This window comes from Aegilops tauschii, chromosome 7 (assembly GCF_002575655.3).
Source record: "Aegilops tauschii subsp. strangulata cultivar AL8/78 chromosome 7, Aet v6.0, whole genome shotgun sequence".
Lineage (NCBI taxonomy): Eukaryota > Viridiplantae > Streptophyta > Magnoliopsida > Poales > Poaceae > Aegilops > Aegilops tauschii.
In genome coordinates, this window is record NC_053041.3 from 614,657,466 (window position 1) to 614,679,248 (window position 21,783).

At 44.0% G+C, this 21,783-nt stretch overlaps 1 protein-coding gene across 1 annotated transcript; it reads left to right on the forward strand.

Annotated features, from left to right (window-relative positions):
* Window positions 1-10,191: 10,191 nt before the first annotated feature.
* LOC109782846 (putative aldehyde oxidase-like protein) lies at window positions 10,192-18,937 on the forward strand. The gene is made up of 8 exons (XM_073504571.1): window positions 10,192-10,416; window positions 11,917-12,135; window positions 12,404-13,372; window positions 13,476-13,571; window positions 13,697-13,795; window positions 13,946-14,135; window positions 14,243-14,417; window positions 16,708-18,937. Exons 1-8 carry the CDS (start codon window positions 10,192-10,194, stop codon window positions 16,745-16,747), a joined length of 2,013 nt encoding a protein of 670 aa, XP_073360672.1. The 3' UTR covers window positions 16,748-18,937.
* Window positions 18,938-21,783: the final 2,846 nt, after the last annotated feature.

A 21,783-nucleotide genomic window follows, 5' to 3' on the forward strand; every position in this document is an offset into this window, starting at 1 on the left:
CAAGATCAATAGAACCTCACGACAAGTGCAAGTGAGCATATAGGAAACAAAGCCTAGCACTTGCAACAAACAAATGGTTGAGCAACATATAAAAGAGGCAACTTAAGAGTAGGCTCAACCAAAATGATGTGTGTGAGTCATGGCAAAGCACTTGAGAAGACTAATGTACGAATGAGCATTAAGCATCAACATAGTCTTGGATAGTGGAGATACAAGGTGCATGACATGTCCTCCCCACACACACCAAGCAAAAGGGTTCACAAGCACACTAAAAATGCAAAATGAATAATCCACACTTGTGACAACCCATGGTGAAGATAGAAGATGAAAGCCTCATCAAGACGAGGGATACCAATTAAGATGGCAAAAGCCTCGTAGAGATAAGCATGAGGAAAATAATCTTCACCACACAGGAGTGCATCAAGATGCAACGAGATAAGACATGCACTCAAGGCAAAAGCTTTCACGGAGCCACCAAAGAAATAACAAGAAAGACAAGGTGGACGTGAAAGAAAGGATATCATCTAGAGATGTAATTTCTCTCAAGTGTATAAGGTTCTAGGTAGACGAGATCATGATGATATATATCTACAAAGAAGGATGTACACCCGAAATAGTTACAACATGAAGGAACACGATATCCAAAAGGAAGTCATAGATATACCAATAAGATATTTTCTTGGAAGCATAGCACATGGCTAGATATGATCTTATTGTACATAAATGAATTCCTACCACACAACCATCAAAGACATCACAACTAGCAACAAGAGATCATTGTTGGGATGCTTTGAGAAAGGAAACAAGTATCACAAGAGAGAATGAATAACATGCCATGATACAACCTACACAAGGTTGATGCAAGAAATGTGTGCATGAAGTATATGAAGATACTTGTTACCGAGTTAACATTGGAAGGATGTAGTAGATACCAATTGAAGGTACAAAGTAGTTAATTGATCATCCTAGCTTGACTCCAAAAAGCACATGGTGACAACACCTTCCTTGTGAGTGAGCCGAGCATCCAATGCATCTCCAATTGTTCCTAGAACAACAACACAAACAAAATGGTACCCAAACTCATTGGGACCAAAGAGTTAGAAACACCAACAATACATAGGACAAACTCCACATAAATATGTGCATATAGATATGAAAATGAATTTCATGCACATCTCATCCAATTTGAGACTTGGTGGAGTTTCCCCTATATATTGGGTCCAAGAAAGAAAGCATGCTAAAAATACTACATCAAATTAATATGCTTGCTCAAGACTTTCAAAAACCGATACCAAATGAATAAATCATCACTTGGAGGATATCCATAATAGATACATCGAGGAATGAGATATCGGTTGATATACACTAAATAAAAGATATCAAACTCCCACAAGAGAGGATGGTTCCAAACAAACCAAGCTCTCTACAAAGTTTCATGATGGCACAAAGTACCAAAAAGAAAACGGCTTGCCTTCCACCAACACACACTTGATAAGGAGCGCAAGATGAATGTTTTATAGAAAATAGGATAGCTCCCCCAAGACTAGTGCATTATAGAGAATTTGCATTTGAATACAAAATGCACAAGGTGGGATCACCACTTTCACTATATCTAGAAAACACTAGACAAGATCAAGAAATTAACAAGATCCACAAGTGGCACGGAAGGCAATGGGAGTTGACACAAACTTGGCAAGAGATAAGGCAAATAAAAAGAAAACGCCAACGTGAAGATGATCAATAATTTCTACCACACATAAGTGAGTACCAATTGTCAAAAGACAAGAAGTATTTGGAAATAATTCCCGGTGGTAGATAGCAAGGATATCCGACATCATCTTCACACCAAACACAAGCAAATTGCAACTTGTAGAGCTAACATGCCACGTAGGAACAAGATAATTTACAATATCAATTCTAGGTGACAATATCTCAAATGTACACATTTTCTAGGCTAGTAATATACATAGCATATTAATCCCCCATAATGTGATACCAATTAAAGAAAACTTAACAAGAGGCAAAAAGAGGATCCAACAAGAGATAATTAATGGACTATTTAGAATTTGAATTTCTCATGAGAAGACATACCACATAGTGACTAGATAAGCTTGCAATATCAATACTAGGTAGTATTCCTCATGTAAACACGTTTATGGGACCGTGAGGTGCACAAAGCACATCACTCCCCCAAAATGGGATGTTCCATTAATCTCTCACAAGAGCCAACTAACATACAAACAAGATGCGCAAAGGCTCAACGCACTACACACATGTACATGATGTGCAAACCAACACACACATACTTGATTACTCAAGATAAGCAAATTGGAGGCACAACATATACAACCACATGCAAGGAACAAAACCAAAACATGCAAAGGGGCAAGTAACTTTCGATGTAAACGATTTAAGTACAAGTTACCGGAAGGAGGCACATTGGATCTAGAATAGAAACTTGATAACCCAGTTGACTTGGCTTGAGACAATAAGAATGATGAAGTCCCCTTAAATCTTCATAATGTATCCAAGTCTCCAATGCCCTCCAACAACACCTATTGATCAAGTTTGAGCTAGTTGGTCCCCAACCAAGTTGGGTCCTAAGAGGTTAGTTACAATAGGCTTGGCTACCCAAATGGTTCTTTTCTTGACACCACTTTGAGCACCAACAAATTTGGCAAACACATGCCAACATTGTCCTTCCCAAGAGAATAGATATCATCAATAATAATTGGGTTGGATAAGTTACCACTAGTGCATGAAGAGGCGAGGTGACCTTTCTCACGACATAAGTAGCAACGTCTACTCTTCACTTTCTTCTCACTTGATTTATCAACTTGAGAAGCATTAGCTTGAGGATTCTTGGGAAGAGGACTTTCTTCAACTTGTGGTTGAGCATGAGATCGAACTTGTGGCCGCTTCCCTTGTTGCTTGTCACTAATGGCCTTCTTCTTCAATGGGCAAGATCTAACATGATGCCCTTCTACTTTGCACTTGAAGCAAACAATCTTGGCCGAATTCTTGACTTCTTCTTGGCCCTTATTTTTGTTCATCTTGGACTTCTTCTTCTTGTTGGAGTTGAATCCAAGTCCACCTTTATCATAGGGGGATTTTTGCACTCTCAAGATTTTGTTGAGTGTAAATTTCCCTTCATGACTCTTTTCCAAGTCTTTCTTCAAAGAAGTGACTTGGGCCTTGAGCTCTTTGATTTCCTCTACATGGTTAGTCTCAACACAAGCACTAGAGGAAGTATAAGCTTCATCGTTAGAGCAACAAGGCAAGGAAAGCAATTCATCACAAGATGTACCAACGTTATGCATGGATGAATCGCGAGGACTAGCACAAGGCAATATAGCATTTTGACTAAAAGTAGTGCTAGTGTCCACATGAGGCTCACTAGATGTTACCTTAGCAATCATGGCCTCATGAGCTATCTTTAGCACATTATGGGATACTAGAAGATCATCATGAGAGCTTGAGAGCTTTTCATGGCTTTCTTCCAATTTCCCATAATTGCTAGATAGCAACTCAAGTTGAGCCCGTAGTTCAACGTTCTCCTTTAAAATGGATGCTTCATAAGAAATAGAGTTAGTAGCACAAGCATCATCATTAACAACAAGAGGAGAAGGCAACTTGGCAAGCTCTTTTAAATAAGAAGCTTCAAGTTGAGCATGAGACTCGGTGAGTTTGATGAGCTCACCCTTGATGACCCTTGAGCCATTTTCGAGGTGCTCAAATCCTCAAGGGGTCTAGCATGAGCAACTTCAAACTTAGCATTTTTAGTTTCAAAAACATTGGCCACCTCAAGAGCTCTACCATGAGATTCCTTCACTCTAGATAACTCTAGAGCAAAAGTCTCCTCAAGAGATCCCTTGGTGGTTTTTTCAAGTTCAAGAGCTTGAGAGAGGTCCGCAATCTCATTAGCGTAATCACGCTCATGACCTTCCATTTCATCAATGGTGACCTCATGCTCCTCAAGACGAGATTCCAACTCATCAATATATTTCTTGCCCTCAATAGCAATAGACATGATTTCATGAAGTTGGAACAAGCAATTTTATTCTTAAGAAGAGCTTTAAAAATTATTTCCCCCTTAACTTTTAAGGAGGCAACATCATCATTCTCTTCATCATAATCGACATCATCATCACTCTTGCCATCATCAATATTATCACAAGATATATTGGGATTCAAAGTGGTAGATACCTTTGAAGCCTTGGCCATAAGGCAAAAAGCAATAGATGATGATGTGGGATCCCTTGAAGCACCATTCAAGACCACATCTTGTTCCATGGAGTGTTGGGTTTCCTCTACATTGTTAGCACAACAACTCAAGGAAATACATGCATTTTTATCATGCCAACAAGACATAGCAAGCATATCATCAAGAGATTTAGTCAAGCAATTTGTACATGATATGCAAGGACTATCAACACAAGTATGTGAAACATTTGGAGTGCTCGAAGTGCTAGAGTCCAAAGATGAAGCATCGCAACAAGAAAGTGATGAAGGATTATCAAAACTAAGCCCACTATCATCATTCCAATGAACACCACTACTCACCATGTCATTACCTTGTTGCAAACCACATGTAGGTGAAGTAGAAGAAGTTGAGAACACAACACGACCGGAGGTGGAGGGAGAACAATCATCCCCACAAAACTTGGACACGCCATATTTATCTTGAAGCTTTGTCCACAACTCAGGAACATCCCGGAAAGGCATGAGTTGAAATATAACTACATTGCTCAAAGCATCGAAAAGCATATTAGAAGCTTGAGCATTGAGATAAGAGTTTTTCTCATCCTCTAAATATAATCTTTGGGGATCTTTTGGAGGAGAAAAACCCATATCTACAATTCGCTCTAAATTTGGGTCCATGACCCTAAAGAGATTAAGCATGCAAATTACCCAAACATCAAAATTTGCGCCATCGAAACTAAGTGTGTCACAGAATCCTAATCCCCTAGTCGACATCTTTACTCTCTAGGCGGTTAAGCCTAACAAAGAGAGACGAGGCTCTGATAGCAATTGAAAGATCGTGGATGTCGCCTAGAGGGGGGTGAATAGGCGCTTTAAAATAATTACGGTTGAGGCTTGAACAAAAGCGGAATAAACCTAGCGGTTAATTTGTCAAGAACAAAACCTACAACAACTAGGCTCACCTATGTGCACCAACAACTTATGCTAAGCAAGAAAAACTACTTAGGTGATAGCAAGATATATGACAAGAAACAATATGGCTATCACAAAGTAAAGTGCATAAGTAGAGGGCTCGGGTAAGAGATAACCGAGGCACGCGGAGACGACGATGTATCCCGAAGTTCACACCCTTGCGGATGCTAATCTCCGTTTGGAGCGGTGTGGAGGCACAATGCTCCCCAAGAAGCCACTAGGGCCACCGTAATCTCCTCACGCCCTCGCACAATGCAAGATGCCGTGATTCCACTAAGGGACCCTTGAGGGCGGTCACCGAACCCGTACAAATGGCAACCCTTGGGGGCGGTCACCGAACCCGTACACTTTGGCAACCCTTGGGGGCGGTCACCGGAACCCGTCAAATTGCTCGGGGCGATCTCCACAACCTAATTGGAGACCCCGACGCTTGCCCGGAGCTTTACACCATAATGATTGAGCTCCGAACACCACCAACCGTTTAGGGCGCCCAAGCACCTAAGAGGAACAAGCTCAAGGGTACCAAGCACCCAAGAGTAATAAGCTTCTCAACTTGTAACTTCTACGTATCACCGTGGAGAACTCAAACCGATGCACCAAATGCAATGGCAAGGGCACACAGAGTGCCCAAGTCCTTCTCTCTCAAATCCCACCGAAGCAACTAATGCTAGGGAGGAAAATGAGAGGAAGAACAAGAAGGAGAACACCAAGAACTCCAAGATCTAGATCCAAGGGGTTCCCCTCATATAGAGGAGAAAGTGATTGGTTGAAATATGGATCTAGATCTCCTCTCTCTTTTCCCTCAAAAACTAGCAAGAATCCATGGAGGGATTGAGAGTTAGCAAGCTCAAAGAAGGTCAACAATGGGGGAAGAACACAAGCTCAAAGGATAAGGTTCATTGGGGAAGAAGACCCCCTTTTATAGGTGGGGAAAAATCCAACCGTTATGCTCACAGCCCGCACCGAGCGGTACTACCGCTAGGGCGGTAGTAGCCCTTTGAAACACAACAGCGAGGAGGCAAAAAAGCTAGAAGAACCGTTGGAGCGGTAGTACCGCTTGACCTCACGGTACTACCGCTAGGGGTAGCGGTACTACTGCTAAGGGTAGCGGTACTACTGCTTGCGAGCGGTACTAAAAAATTACATCCGTGCCTACCACCGCTGGACTTGTGACGAGTTTTTGGTCCCGAGCGGAAGTAGCCACGGAAGTAGCCGCGGTAGTACTGCTCCAAGCGGTAGTACCACTCCCAAGAGTGGTAGTACCGCTCCCAAGAGCGGTATTAAAAAATTACATCCGCTCCTGTCCGTGGTAGTACCGCTGCAGCCTTTTCAGAACACCAAAACTGACACAATTTCTGCAAACGGACTCCGAATTCGACGAAACCAAGTTTGTTGGAAAGCTAGCGACAAGGGCTAACACAATCTTGATAGAAATACCAATAAGAAGCAAATGAGAAAAGGCCCAAAAGAAAATGGTGAGAACCCTTTCTCGGATAAGACCGGTAAAACCTCCAACATCGAAAACATCATAGAAGACGCATGCAAACTCCGTTTTCGATGAACTCAAGCTTGTCATCAAGATGACCATAAGCTCTAAGACTCACAAAGAGAACCAAACAAGAACCAAGAAACATGATGCAAGGATGCAATCGTTTGAGCTCTCGACGAACGATACGATCAAGCTACTCACTTGAGAGTCCCCCTTGATAGTACGGCTATCGATCCTATAACCCGGTCTCCCAACTACCACCATGAGACCGGTAAAATAGAAAACCTATCAAGGGCAAACCTTTGCCTTGCACATGGTCCACTTGAGCTAGATGATGACGATCTTGACTCCCTCAAGTTGGACCACCTTTCTTGATTGCGTTGGCTCGATGAAGACTAGATGATTACTCCCCCATAGTCCACTATGGGTGAGCCACTCTTCGGCACATCTTCACAAGTCCACTATCACCACAATGGACGGCAAGCTTCAAGCACTTGATGTCTTCGTGATGCTCCAGTGAACTTGCACACGGCAATCTTGATGACGATCACCACTTGATGTCATCCTCTCCATGGGTTGAGTGATATCTTCCTCTTGACGCAAGCCCATGAACATGTACCTAACCCCACATAGAACTCTCACATAGACCATGGGTTAGTACACAAAGCACAATGGACAATGCTTACCATACCATGGGATCACTTGATCCCTCTCGGTACATCTTCTACGCTTTGTGAGTTGATCAACTTGATTCACTCTTGACTTAGTCTTGATCAACCTAGAATCTTTCCAACTCTCTTCATTTGGATGATGTCTTGAAGGTAAACTTGAATGATCACACAATCTTATTCTTCAAGACATGCTTGCAATAAGCTCAACTCTCACATGACCAATCTTTGGATAATTCCTTAATAGCACCTTGGTCAACACAAACTCTCCTTGAAACCAACACATATACTCCAAGAAAAGCCTATGGACAAAACCTTCAAATATAACTCAAGGCAACCATTAGTCCATAGAGATTGTCGTCAATTACCAAAACCAAACATGGGGGCCCTACATGTTCTTTCAGAGATGCTCTTACAGTAACATATTATGTTACCACAAGCATCTTTCCCATTAACTTCATGGGACATAGGCAAATTTTTCTTGGGATGTGTCATGTTACTACCTAAGTTACTCCCACTATGGCTAGCCTAATAAATACCATATTGCAACCCGAGGTCTCCAATAGGACACACACGCGAGGCAAGTTTCTCAATCCGTGTACGTACGTTGTTAGCAGTTGCGAGCTAAGATGGACGGTCTCTAAATAAGGATAGTGTGTACCACTGTTTGTTTGTAGTATCGGTCGGTCCATGTGAAGATCTGGTCGATCTACTCATCTATTAGGATCGAGACTTTTCTTATATGGTAAGTATGATTGATGAGACTTTGATCACACATTATTTCCTCACTACTATAGTCCTGCCTGGGAAGTCGCCAGAAATAATTGTGGTCCGCATCATTATTGAATGGATAAGAAGAAAATGTTTCGAATTCTCACTTTTTCAAACTCCACGGGGCCAGAGGGACACCCGTTATAATCCAGGTCTCTCCGATTGTATACAGTAAGGCTGGTCAAACTACCCATAGTGGGAGTAACATAGATGGTAACATCACACATCTCTAGGCAAAATTGATGATCTGACGAGTAATTAATAAAGAAAAAAGGAGCATGTGGTAACATAGCTAGTTACTGTAACATCACACATATCAAGACAAGATGAGTCTACAACTTAATAAATAAAGTGTTGCATGGCATCACATATATTACTCCCCACTATTGAGGTAGTAACATAGACTAGTATGCATGTTACTAGTCTAAGTTACTACCCATTGTAACTAGTCTCATAGTGGGAGTAACATAGGTAGTAACATACATGCCACATAAGCAAAGAAGATGATGTGTCAGGTAATTAATGAAGAGATAGGCAAATAGAGTAATATGTTGCCATTACATAGCGCTTCCCAATGCAAAATGAGTCTACAAAGCAATAAATGAAGATCTATATGTTATCACACTTATGTTACTCTCCACTATGAAGGTAGTAATATAGAGTAGTAACATGTGCATGTTACTAGGCTAAATTACTCCTCACTATGAATAGCCTAAAGCATCGTCTAGTCATGCTGCCGATCCCAACTCCCCAGCGTACCTCTTTTTTAACATATTACGGACACAGGCACTCATATTACGCGCTTACACTCACCTTTATGAATACACATGCACACCCTACCCCTATGAGCACATCTAAAAAATTGAGCGGGCATCTCATCTTGAGATTGATGAAGTACTCAAGGACGACACTCTACGGGCATCTCCAGCGCTGACCCGACAATTTGCTCTGGCATCTGTCTGCAGACAATGTCGCCCGAGGCCGCCATCTAACGTTGCCCGCATACATTTCATCAATTGTTTGAACTAACCGGATGAAATTCATGCAAACCAGGCAGATTTCATTCAAGTTCGGATATAATTTACATGAGCGGACGATTTTTCAACCGTTTTACTAAAAACTATAAAAAACTAAACCCTATATCGGACGACCACCTCGTAATCGTGGTTTCCCTGGCCTACCTCGCCACCGGCGTCGTCCGTGTCGTCGTCCCTCCAGCGGCACAAGGATGCCGGAGGGCCGCGGCAACCTTGTCTGGCGGCTGCCTGCCACTCGCGGAGGAGCCGCTCCGCCTCCTGTTCCGTGGTGCGGAGGGCCGCCTTGGCCACTTCCTACGGTGCCGGCGCAGCCCTGGCGGCAGCCTTGCCCCTACCGGAGTTGGTGGAGCAGCCCCTAAGCGATCACTCCTCACCGATCTTGGCGAGCTCGCCATCAAGGCGGCGGCGGCGCCTAGTAGCTGTCTCCAAGGTGATGACGGAGCGGTCGAGCGCCCACGGGCCCGCGAGGTCAGGTTCGCTACGGACCCATTTTGGCGCCACGTCCGTCTTGGCGAAAGCGGAGCGACGACCAACATTGTGTCGGTCGTACCTCGCCTGCTGCCTCGCCGCACGCTCTTCCTCGGATAGCACGGCCAAAGAGCCAGAGGCACCGCCATAACCGCCTCCTCCAAGGTAGTGGAGGATGTGGCCACGAGCCTTCGCGATTGCAGTGGCATCTCCTCCTTTATCAGGTGGCGGTGTCATCATGGTGGCGAGAGGGGCCGTTAATCTGCGCGTAGCGAGTGTGCGGCGGGGTTGATGCCGGCTCGTCCTTCACGCAGGAGAGGCACTGAGGGGACGCCTGCTCCTTCTTCACGCGGTCGTTGATGTGGAGGTCATGGTAGCGCAGCGAGGATGTCGGCTCGTCTTTCACCTGCCGGAGTGGGGATGCCGGCTCCCGCTTCACGTGGAAGCACAGCGGAGATGGTGGCTCCTCCTTCACGTGCGCCGGCAATGGTGGCACCGTTCTGGCGGAGCGAACTCTCTGTCATGATCTCCATCTGGTAAATTTTTCGTCCGTCGAAGCCGTCTCCGAAGGGAGACGGGGCCAATGACTATGTCCTCCTTCCCAGAGGAACCCACCATCGTGGATGCAAATGGTCCCGGAGAGCAAGGGCGGCGGCGCTACAATCCGCCTGAAGAGGAACATCCACCAACGCCGCCTGCCGGCACGGAGAACCAAGGCTTCGGCGTCGGCGTGGGGCTCGGGGAGGAGGAAGGGCTCTGCAAGGTGTTAGGGAGGGAAAGGGGGAGGAGGACGGTGCTCAGGGAGAGGGTGCGGCTCTGTGCGTCGCCGGCGCACAACTTAAATAGTCGCGGCCAGACCAGGCAAATGGGCGGTCAGTCCGCTTCAATGTGGCATAGCAGCCAGAGTTGGTTTCTCGGGATGCGTTGTCCGCATTAAAGTGGCGACACCCGAGAGGTCGCGTCCGTATGCACCGCCCTCCCGTCCGGTCAAATCACAGGCAAGCGGCGTGAATGCGGCTCAACAAGCGGCGTGGGCGTTCGATGGAAAGTATGGGAGAGGTGGGTGGGATTTTTTTGTGGGCCAGGGCGTTTAGGAGAAGGCATGGCAGCGGTATGGACGTAAGCAAAGCGCCCTAGTTTGTCTCCGTTTTGCGGGAAAAGTACGTCGGCTCTGCGTCGTGGTAACTGACGCGTTAAGCGCCCACGATCCCCATCGCAGTAAAGCAAGATTGTGCACGAACTTTTCACGGCGAGTTTTAAACCCGAAGACCCGTTGATCCTGTTGCGGGTTACTTCGAAATATAAGATCTCAACCGATCGGAGGTGACAGAGAAGGAGGCGCTTGCTCAGACGATCCTCTCACACTCAAAAGTATAGCACAGCACAGGGTGAGTTTAACACTCCTCCAATGGCCTGTTTGGACCTTCTTATAAGATCCAAAGCGTAAAACTCATAAATTTGGATCTAGAGTTAAGTCATATATATTGACGTTCCTCACGGATAAGAATGGCATCTCTTTGAGAGTCAGCGAATGCGTCGATCTTGTTGCTCGGATTTAATGGCACATCCATACTCGAATCACTGGCATGAATTGTGGGCGCTAGCATGAATTCTGGTCGTTGGCCTTTTTTAGTCCAATGTGCTTTGTAGCGGACGAAAATTGTGTCGGTCGGCTAGGCGCACCGGTCGGACACAGGCGGATAGCGAGCGGCCAGCCGACTCAAACAGACAAAAAGCGAACAAATTGTGCTTCTATTTGGGTCGGCGCGTTCTGAGTTGTTCTTAATTCTACACGCCCTCGGACCTTTTCATACTGACACATCTCACCTGCATTACTCAAAAGTGAATGGAAGTTTCTATACTTAACAACGCGAAAGTTTAAATTTGATTTTCGATGGTCACTATGCTCAACTCAAGCATACATACTACTGTGTTATATTAATACAGAAAGATAGCATCAAATTTGAGAAAGCATAAGCATATTTAGACCTTTCAAAATTGATGATACTGACCTTGTGGACACCTCTTTTTATTGCATATAACTTTATAGTCACTATAATTTAATTAGCTTAAATGTGTAATATGGTGTTTATAGTTAGCTGATTCTTGAATCATTTATGATAGTTACCATTTAAATTTGGACACTAACTTAGCACCTGTATGCAAGTTTAGGTTGTTGTGATGCAACTATGTCACAGTTACATAATAAGTTACGTAATTATTTCTTTCCATAATAAAATACGAGTTCACGGGACCCATGGGAATACTACGTGGCATGCATTAATATGTATAACTTCAATGATTGCAGGTGAAACTTGCCTCTCAGTACCACTTCTACATGGAAACACAAACAGCACTAGCGATTCCAGATGAAGATAACACTATGGTGGTCTACAGTTCAACACAATACCCTGAGGCTGTGCAGAGTGTCATAGCGAGGTGTCTCGGCATTCCATTCAGCAATGTGCTTGTCATTACAAGAAGGGTTGGAGGAGGCTTTGGTGGGAAGTCATTCAGATCACACACTGTAAGTAAGAGTCAAACTATTTGGAACAGTAGTCCAACAGAGTGGCAAAACAAATTCAAAGCCCGTGTGTACAACTGAAAGAATCTAACAACTACTTTTATATGAATAATTGCTATTTTTTACGGGAGATTAGAGTTCTAATGATATCTTCTAGCATAAGTTTGTCCATTTGAGCTTCATTTTACCATTCATTTAGCCTCCATGAAAACCAAAACATTGACCACTTCACTGTTGCTACTCAGTGATCCAAAAATATATGCTTTTATAGGTAGCAACAGCAGCTGCCCTTTGTGCCTTCAAGTTAGGTCGTCCGGTGCGGATGTATCTAAATCGCAGTACTGACATGATCATGATCGGGGGTCGGCACCCCATAAAAGCATACTACTCCGTTGGTTTCAAGTCCGATGGAAGAATCACAGCCTTGCACCTTGACATACTGATCAACGCTGGGATTTCTCCAGACATGAGCCCCCTAATGCCAGAGTATATTATGTCAGGCCTGAAGAAATACAACTGGGGTGCTCTCTCGTTTGACATCAAGGTCTGTAAGACAAACAACACATCCAAGTCAGCAATGCGTGCTCCTGGAGACACGCAAGGCTCATTTGTCGCTGAAGCCATAATCGAGCATGTCGCTACGGCGTTGTCACTCGATGCTAATAGTGTCAGGCAAAGGAATTTCCACACCTATGACAGTCTTGTGATGTTCTATCCAGAAAGCGCAGGTGAAGCTTCTACGTACACATTGCATTCTATCTTCGATAAGTTGCTCACGACGTCAAGCTACCGGCATCGAGCTGAATCCATCAAGCAGTTTAACAACTGCAACAAGTGGCGCAAGAGGGGTATCTCTTGTGTGCCCCTCATCTTGAAGGTGGCACCCAGGCCAGCTCCTGGAAGAGTGTCCGTGCTCAATGATGGTTCCATCGTGGTCGAGGTTGGAGGTGTTGAGATTGGGCAAGGACTGTGGACCAAAGTACAGCAGATGACGGTTTTCGCTTTGGGACAGTTGTGGCCTGATGGATGTGAATTCCTTCTTGATAGGATGCGTGTTCTTCAGGCTGACACGCTGAACTTGATCCAAGGTGGGCTCACTGCCGGTAGCACTTCGTCTGAATCTAGTTGTGCAGCAACTCTTGAGGCCTGCAACCTGCTGGTTGGCAGATTAAAGCCAGTCATGGAGAAGCTCAAGCAGCAATCGGGTGGTGGTGTTTCATGGGATGCTTTGATTGCTCAGGTTATTTTTTATGCTACATGGAAGTAAAATATTTATGTGTGGAAATTGTTATATTTAAATGTGCTAACACTTGGTCGTCGGATGATTTATTGTTCCCAAATAGGCCGTTAAGGATAATGTTAATTTATCCTCGAGTGCATACTGGGTACCTGGCCAAGAATCCAGTACCTATCTCAACTACGGGGCTGGTGTAAGTGAGGTACAAAAAGTCTGCTAAATGTCAATCGCACTAGCTTACTTCAATCATGACTGGATGTTCTACATATGGATGATATTGTGATACTTCTCTGATTTCCTTTTAATTTTTTATTACTAAAAATCCAGGTAGAGATTGATCTTCTTACAGGAACTATTACTTCACTACGAAGCGACATTGTGTATGACTGTGGAAAGAGTTTGAACCCTGCAGTGGACTTGTGCCAGGTTTGAGATATTTTCCACTGAGTTATGTTCTTCTTTTATCATTCTGCAGTGAACATGGATATTATATTGCAGCACTGATCAGAGTTGCTCTTCATTATAGTACACGATGGCATCATATATTCATATCTGATCTCTACCATCATCTTACAGATTGAAGGCTCCTTTATACAAGGAATTGGTTTCTTCATAAACGAAGAACACGAAACAAACGTTGATGGACTGGTTGTGAGTGACAGCACATGGGTCTACAAGATCCCGAGTGTCGACACCATCCCGAAGCAGTTCAATGCCGAGGTGCTCAACACCGGATTCCACAAGAACCGTGTGCTCTCGTCGAAAGGTAGGATCATGATCTCCTTCCCTAAGGCAACATGAATATATTTCGCTTGTTTGCCAAATGAAAAATATCATCAGTTAAGGTAAACAAACCGCTTTTGCCTCTGTCAGCTTGTGGGGAACCTGCCTTGGTCCTCGCATCATCAGTCCATTGCGCGGTGAGAGAAGCCATCCGAGCAGCAAGGAAGGAGTTTGGAAGCTTGCAGCTCACGTTCCAGCTCAACGTCCCTGCACCGATGACGCTCGTGAAGGAAATGTGTGGTTTGGACATCGTGGATAAGTACTTTTTTTTTAACAAGAGAAGGCACCAACAGGTGCCAATTTCATTCAGCTCATTGACAGAGTACATCAAGCATTACATAGACCTGCCAAGAAAATGAAAGAAAGAGAAGCAGAGTCTAAACGCCGAATTGTAAATCGTATACGTGATGTTTGAAATGTTTGTGATGTTCAGTGCTGTGAGTGACACTTCTCTAATAATAATTCCGGGTTGGGATTTGTGTTTGTAAGTCCTGACTGAACCTAAAGGCGGTGCCTAGTTCCCATAATAGCTGCTCGCTTGCCACTTGGAATGGCTCGCTCGATCTAACAGTTTCCCTTTGGCTCCCCTTCCCCTCCCTAGCAGCTCCCGCGCGCCGACGCCAGGTTGCGCCGCCGGGCAAAGGAAGAACACTGAAGTTGAAATCAGTAAAGAAGTAAAATGTCAAGTCTCAAAAAAAAGTAAACAAGTAAAGAGTACCCAAAAGTACAAACTGTAACTAATAAGAATTATCACGGCCATTCAAGACAAAGGAAGAACAGAAAAGAACGAAGAGAAGACAAGAAAAAGAACAGTTCAAATTTCGAAATGTTAAAGGTCATTTTCATTCAGAAGTATCTCCGTTGGGCAGGAGGAGCAGAGTTGGCCTATTTATAGAAGGTACTCCCTCCGTTCCACAATATAAGATCATTTTTCAAGCTATGTTAGCTTGAAAAACGGTTTTATATTGTGGGGCTGAGGGTAGTAATGGTACTTTTGCAACATGAGATCATAAGAGGTACATGCTGGCGTATGACAATATGGTTGTTTTCCACGTATTGGCTTCTAAAAGCATTAAAAAGGCCAGTTAGCAGCTGCTGTGCCGTGCCAAAACAGTAGAAAAAATATTGATAATGCCGACTTGAATGTACATCGCTCCCAAATGAACCAGTAAAAATTTAATGGTCTAGTAAAGGAGGACATGCACATACAGCCAGGAAAAGAGGGCATGTTTGGAACACAGAAACGGGAAACGTTTGCTACAGATCATGTTTCACACATTTAACCGCATGAAAAGGGCGTGAAAACATTCAACCACTACCAGTACTAGGACCATGGACCACCAGAGTGAGACGAGCTTGAGCAAAGGCCCGAATGCACCGAACTGGCACCCTCCATGGACCACAAAATCGTGAGAAGGTGAGAAGGCAAACTGAACACCACATGAAGTGATCTGTGTGTAGCTGTTTTTAATGAGATGGGCCAATGCCAAACCACGGCAACTTATATCACACTAAACATAAAAAGGCAACAGGAATAAATCATCAAGGAGCCATCAATATTTAGTGAGAAAGAAAAGATCCCAAAGGAGGGGAGAGCGCATTGTCTATACCCTCGGCTCCTTGAATAATCGGAGACAGGTTTATGTCAGTTGATCACCATCGCACAAGCTAGCCAGCCAGCCAGATAGATGGATGCACAGGGTAACGGTTCCCACCACAAAACGCCAGCACCCTTCCTAATTGTTGGGGCTTGGAGTGGCAAGCGTCGATGGTTAAAGTTAACAAGGACAACAATATCAAATGTCAATACAAGAAAAATTGATAATGGATACGAAAATAGGAACAAAAAGATTAACAATAGCAACAATAAGAACTGCTTTTAAATTGGTTCAATGAAAAGATTTCACGCCATCTTACCTTCTGAGAAGGTCCACAAAAAGAACCAGAGCCATAGGTAACGCCAGGTTCACTTTTCAAGCTACAGGCCCACAATGTACAGAAGAGTACATACGACTTAATTTTTGACATGAGAAAAACACACAAAAGCTGTTCAGGAAAATGAAAATCAAGCTGTTTTTTGGAATACTCACTGATCCAATTACTATAATAATCAGACAAAAGAAGTATAAAACACAGGTATCATAACAAACACATGGCGCACAAGGAATAGTTCACAAAATCAAGGAAAATTTTGGTGTATTGCTTGAATGGCTCAGATTTACCCCACCATGAATCACCGAAGTTGGAAAATGCTTCAGATAGTACAACACAACAAAGTCTTTCAGTCCCAAACAACTTGGGATAGGCTAGAGCTGAAACCCATAAGATATTGAAACCTACTCATTGTTCTGGCATATAGAGAAGGGGGACAATGGCTAACATAACGAATGCAGGGACAATGGCATACAGATCCCAGGTGACCCAAGCAAAAGCTCCAAGAGCACCTTCAATCATGATTAGACAAAATATAAGACCTTTTTAAACAAACGAATGCAGTTGACTGGACACTCATTTTAAACAACCTGCGAGGAATCAGTTCCTCGGTAATGAATCAAAATGTGGCAAGTTGGCAGCAGCAGCTTAAAAAGAGACTAATGACCAGCAAAATAAATGCTGCTCTGACCAAAATAAAACTAACGCAGTATGAGCTTCAGTTCTAAGAAAACGCAGATATTGCTGATCATAACTTTGTCTTTGAAAAAGCATCTGGCAGGACAAGACAAGCAAAACAACAGCTTCTCGTTAACCACATGAACAGAACTGCCAATAGCTAAAAACATTGGCGAAAAAAGGACAATCATGTGATACACACTCCCTCCGTTCCATAATATAAGAGCGTTTTTTACACTATATGTATTCCCTCCATGTATTCAATGAGAGCTCAGGCAGAGGGATTCAGAATTAAGGCAGCAGATTAGGGTGTAATTGCATGCATACCGATTCAAGCCAAAAAGCGGAACTGTATCATGAAAAATCCATCGCGGCAGCTCAGATCTCAGGCCTCCTTTGGTTCATAGGATAGGAATATCATAGGAATAGGAGTCATATGAGTTTTCCCCTAGGAATCCTATCCTATATAGTTCCTACAAAATTCCTGTAAACCAAAGGAGGCCTCACCGTGGACACCCGACTTCCCAGGCATGAGAGGCCACACAGGGTCCCAATCTTCCACGATGCCCAACCCAAAACCGCCAGCCCCTGCTGTTTCAGCTGCGGCAACTGCCCGAGGAGGGCCTCCAAGCCAATGCATTAGTGCAGTGGGCCTGAACAGGAGGGGTGGCCCCATGAACCGAAGCTCCAAGGCCACCACCAGGGCTAGGGATGATGGCTGGGAAGTTTTATAAGGACAATGATGGCAAGCATCGATAATGGTAGTTAAGGAGGACTATTATACCAATATCAACACAAGGAAAAGTAATAATTGGATGGTACAAGAGGGGGTGGGGGTGTTAACAGTAGCATTAAAAAACTGCTTTAAATTGGTTCAAAATAAAAAGATTTCACATCCTCTCACCTTCCCAGAAGGCCAGAAGGTCCACAGACAGAAAGAACCAGAGCCATAGATAGGCAGGTTCACTTTTCAAGCTACAGGCCCAGAGTGTAGAGTATAAACGACTTAATTTTCACCATGGGATCATGACCATTAACGATTGCCAATAAGATATACTTTTAAAAAGGCTGTTCAGGAAACCAAGCTGTTTTCTGGAGTATATTTCAGAAGTACCCAATGCTAAAATTACTATACTCAGGCAGAAGTACAAGTGTGAAGTGTCAGACTCACGTACCATAACAAATACATGAGGAATCCTCTACTTTTAAATAGCTACAACCCACTAGCTAATTTTTAATAACATGCAGCCACGCCACATCAGCACGTATGGATGTCAATCACAAATGATAAGTTACATTTATTTACATCCAATCCACGATCTAGTTTTTCTAAGCATGCAACCATGCCACCTAAGGACCTATGCATGTCAATTATAAGTTGCAAAATGCAATCGTGCCACATTAGCAAGCCATACATGTTGATGGCGTTGATAAGTTATATTTTTTGAATTGTACATGTCGACGTCGTTGATAGGTTACATTTTTTTAATTGACTTTTATATTGTCATATACAGCATACATGGTGGATACTTGAAGCCTATCTACGTAGTTCATGATTTGCACTCTTTATAGAAATAAAATGGCATGTTGTTAACTACAATGTAAGTCGAGAATACTATTATTATCTTGAATGAATGGCTCAGATTTACCTGACCATGAATCACCTTAGTTGGACAATGCTTCAGGTAGTAACATAAGGAATAAAACCTCTCTCTCCGCTCAGCAACAAATAGCCACAACTGGTAACTTGCTGTAGAGCAAGGCCTCCTAGTTTAATGACTAACTGTCTAACTGGGCAAAGTTGAATGGAACCAACCTAGAGACGTGAAAGTGTCTCTATCTCAGGATATGTTGAAAGACACCAAGGGGCGGAAATCATCATAGCCATTCAGAAAAAGAATAATTATCAACAACACACAACATAAACAAATATGCTGTGTTCAAAAGTTAATATGGAATAGTGCACTGATGGCCGTATTACTGGCAATGAAAGAAGCAATTGCCATTTGTTCACTTCAGATAAAACGAGTCACTCCAAGCCAAAATAAAAATAGGAGAACATGAACTTTCTTTTTTGAACCAGAAGAAAGCCATCAACAGGGTTAGTGCTGCAGATTACATTGAACATAATGTAAACGAGAAATAGAATTGTAGATTCGGAATTAAAAAATATAATTAATAAATTAATAGATCAAATGTAATTATTACAATTGCTGATGCTTGTGGTGCCGCAGTGCAGCAAATACGTGAATGTAAGACCTTCCACAAAATAAAATGCGGTTACGACTAAATGGGAATGCTGAGACAAGAAACAGAACATGCATAACAAAGGACATACAGTTGCAAATAATAGCATAGTTTGATGAAAAGATGTGAAATCCTCTTCCTCTTTCTAGGCCCTTCACAACACAATTTTTTTATTTATTCAAACAAAGTAGTCCTTAATTCCATGTAATCTCTCTCCACACTGTTAAGTGGATTTTTAATTCCAATGTTTAATGGTAATTGTTAGCCGCTAAACCGGTTACTTGTTGTGACACAAGGACTCCTAGTTTAGAACCAACTGAATCAATTCAGGTGTTAGATAGAAGCACTAACAGGGAAGCAATATCATCACAGCCATTCATGAACATGACATGAAGGAAACAATAATCTTGACATCTGAACTTGCCCTATATGACCCTTAAGATGAAAACCAGTAAATAAATGAGGAGTGCCCAAAAGTACAAACTGATAACTAGATAAAGAGAACAGTAGCAAAATGAAATTATCGAAAGTCAAATGGCAATTGAAACAACCAAACTGATACAGTACCAAATAAGATAATTTCAAAAAATACCCAAGGCAGCATTATTATCACAGCCATTCAAGGAAAAATAATAACAGAAAATAAAAAGCCCGGATGCACCAAACTGGTTCCCTCAATGGACAACAAAGATGCACCAAACTAGATAAAGAGAATACTAGCAAAATGAAATTATCGAAAGTCAAATGGCAATTGAAACAACCAAACTGATACAGTACCAAATAAGATAATTTCAAAAAATACCCAAGGGCAGCATTATTATCACAGCCATTCAAGGAAAAATAATAACAGAAAATAAAAAGCCCGGATGCACCAAGCTGGTTCCCTCAATGGACAACAAAATCATGGGAACGCAAACCGAACACCACGAGAGGTGATTTGTGCGTAGTTGCTCCTAATGAGATGGCCCAATGCCACAACCACGACAATTCATCAATTTAAAACATAAAAAGGCAATAGGGATAATAGATGTGTAGAGGGCACAGTATTAGTTGCATTGAGATTTGAGAGGGCTCAGATTCGCCTTTGATATATCATACAACCTAGCTCCATCTTCTTTCACCAGATCAACCCCCACCACAGAGGTCGAGCTCCTCTGGTTATCACTCAGCAGAATGACCATCCAAGAGAGAGCCGGTCAATATTCGGTGAGAATGATAAGGTGCCAAAAGAGGGGAGAGTAGGTTTTTGAAGCCCACAGCTCCTCGAATAATCGAAGACAAGTTTATGTCAGACATGTTTTATCATCATCGCCCCAAATAGATAGATAGATAGATGGATCGATGGATGGATGGATAGAAGGGGTTAGATTGTGCTAAAGTTTCCGACATGGTTCATTTTGTGTTGAACCTTTCCAAAAAGGTCAAAACAGTGACTTCAACGGCATCATGACCATAGTATCCATACATACATGCATTCCAGAAGTTGGCTCTATTATTAACCATGCTCTCAGGAGCTGCTCATGCCTGGCATCAACCAACCAAACCTCGGGCTCGGACGCTGCATCAGACAACACTGTATGGTTCCCAGCCCACGCCACAACCGAATCCAAGGCAATGGAACGGTGGTGGCTGGCGGCACCATAGTGTCAGTCCACCCAGACCATGGGTCAGCGAGTAGGCAATGACAGCTTGACTGATTTGTTGTAGGATATATATACTAATATACATATATAGACATAGAGAGAGAGAGAGAGAGAGAGAGGAGGATCCATACCGAATCCAAAACAAAATGCAACTGAACAGTGAAAATTCAGTGTATGTAGCGTAGCAAAAGAGGGCTCAGCTTTGTCATTCATCTTCAAACCCAACACCCACATCTCTTGCTCATAACCTACCCATCGCAGTGTAAGCTGGTTATCACTCATCAGAACGACCGTCCAAGGCACAGATCATCCAACATCGGCGACAAATTGAGCAGGCTGCAACAGAGGCAAGGGTGGGCTCTAAGGGGAACTCCAACGCTGACACCGACTTTCTCAGCTCTGTTTAGTCCCACAAGCTAAGGCTGTCTTGATTGCTCAAGACATGATTATTTCAGCCAGAGTCATCATCATCGTCGTCCTCGTCATCGCCCCTCTTTTTGGTCCAAAAAGGAGATTGCCTCTGCACACCAAGCAATGACCATGAAACCCATTACATGCGTGCACACATCCAGCCATCAAGCTCAGGAGCTGCTCATACCTGGAGTCGACCGACCAAACCTCCCGGCGCGGATGACGCGTCAGACAAACACCGTACGGTTCCCAGCCCACGCCACACCCGAATCCAAGGCAATGGAACGGCGGTGGCTGGCAGCACCACCGCGGTGCGGAACTGACGTGGCGGCCAACGGGACGATTGGCCAGCGATCCGGCAACGAGAGCTCGCCTGATTCGGCTTAGGGTTTGGGGTCACGGGTGTGAACTGCGCGCACGCGCGCGCACACAGAGTGAGCGAGTGAGTGTGGGGTCAGTCTCGGAGAGAGATGGGGATCGTACAGGATCCAAAGCAACAGGCAGCCAAGCTGCGAGAAATCCATCGGCGGCGGCTCAGATCCCGCGCCGGGCCGACCAATCCCTCGACCGGAACGCATCACGAGCCCCGTCGCTCGGTCCCCGCTCCCCATCCCGCGCGGACGCGGACGCCTCCCGCACCGGCGGCAGCCCCGAGGGGCCTCCAAGCCGATGCGCGATCCGGCGCGGCGGGAGGGGCTGGCCCCGAGGAGCGGCGACCCG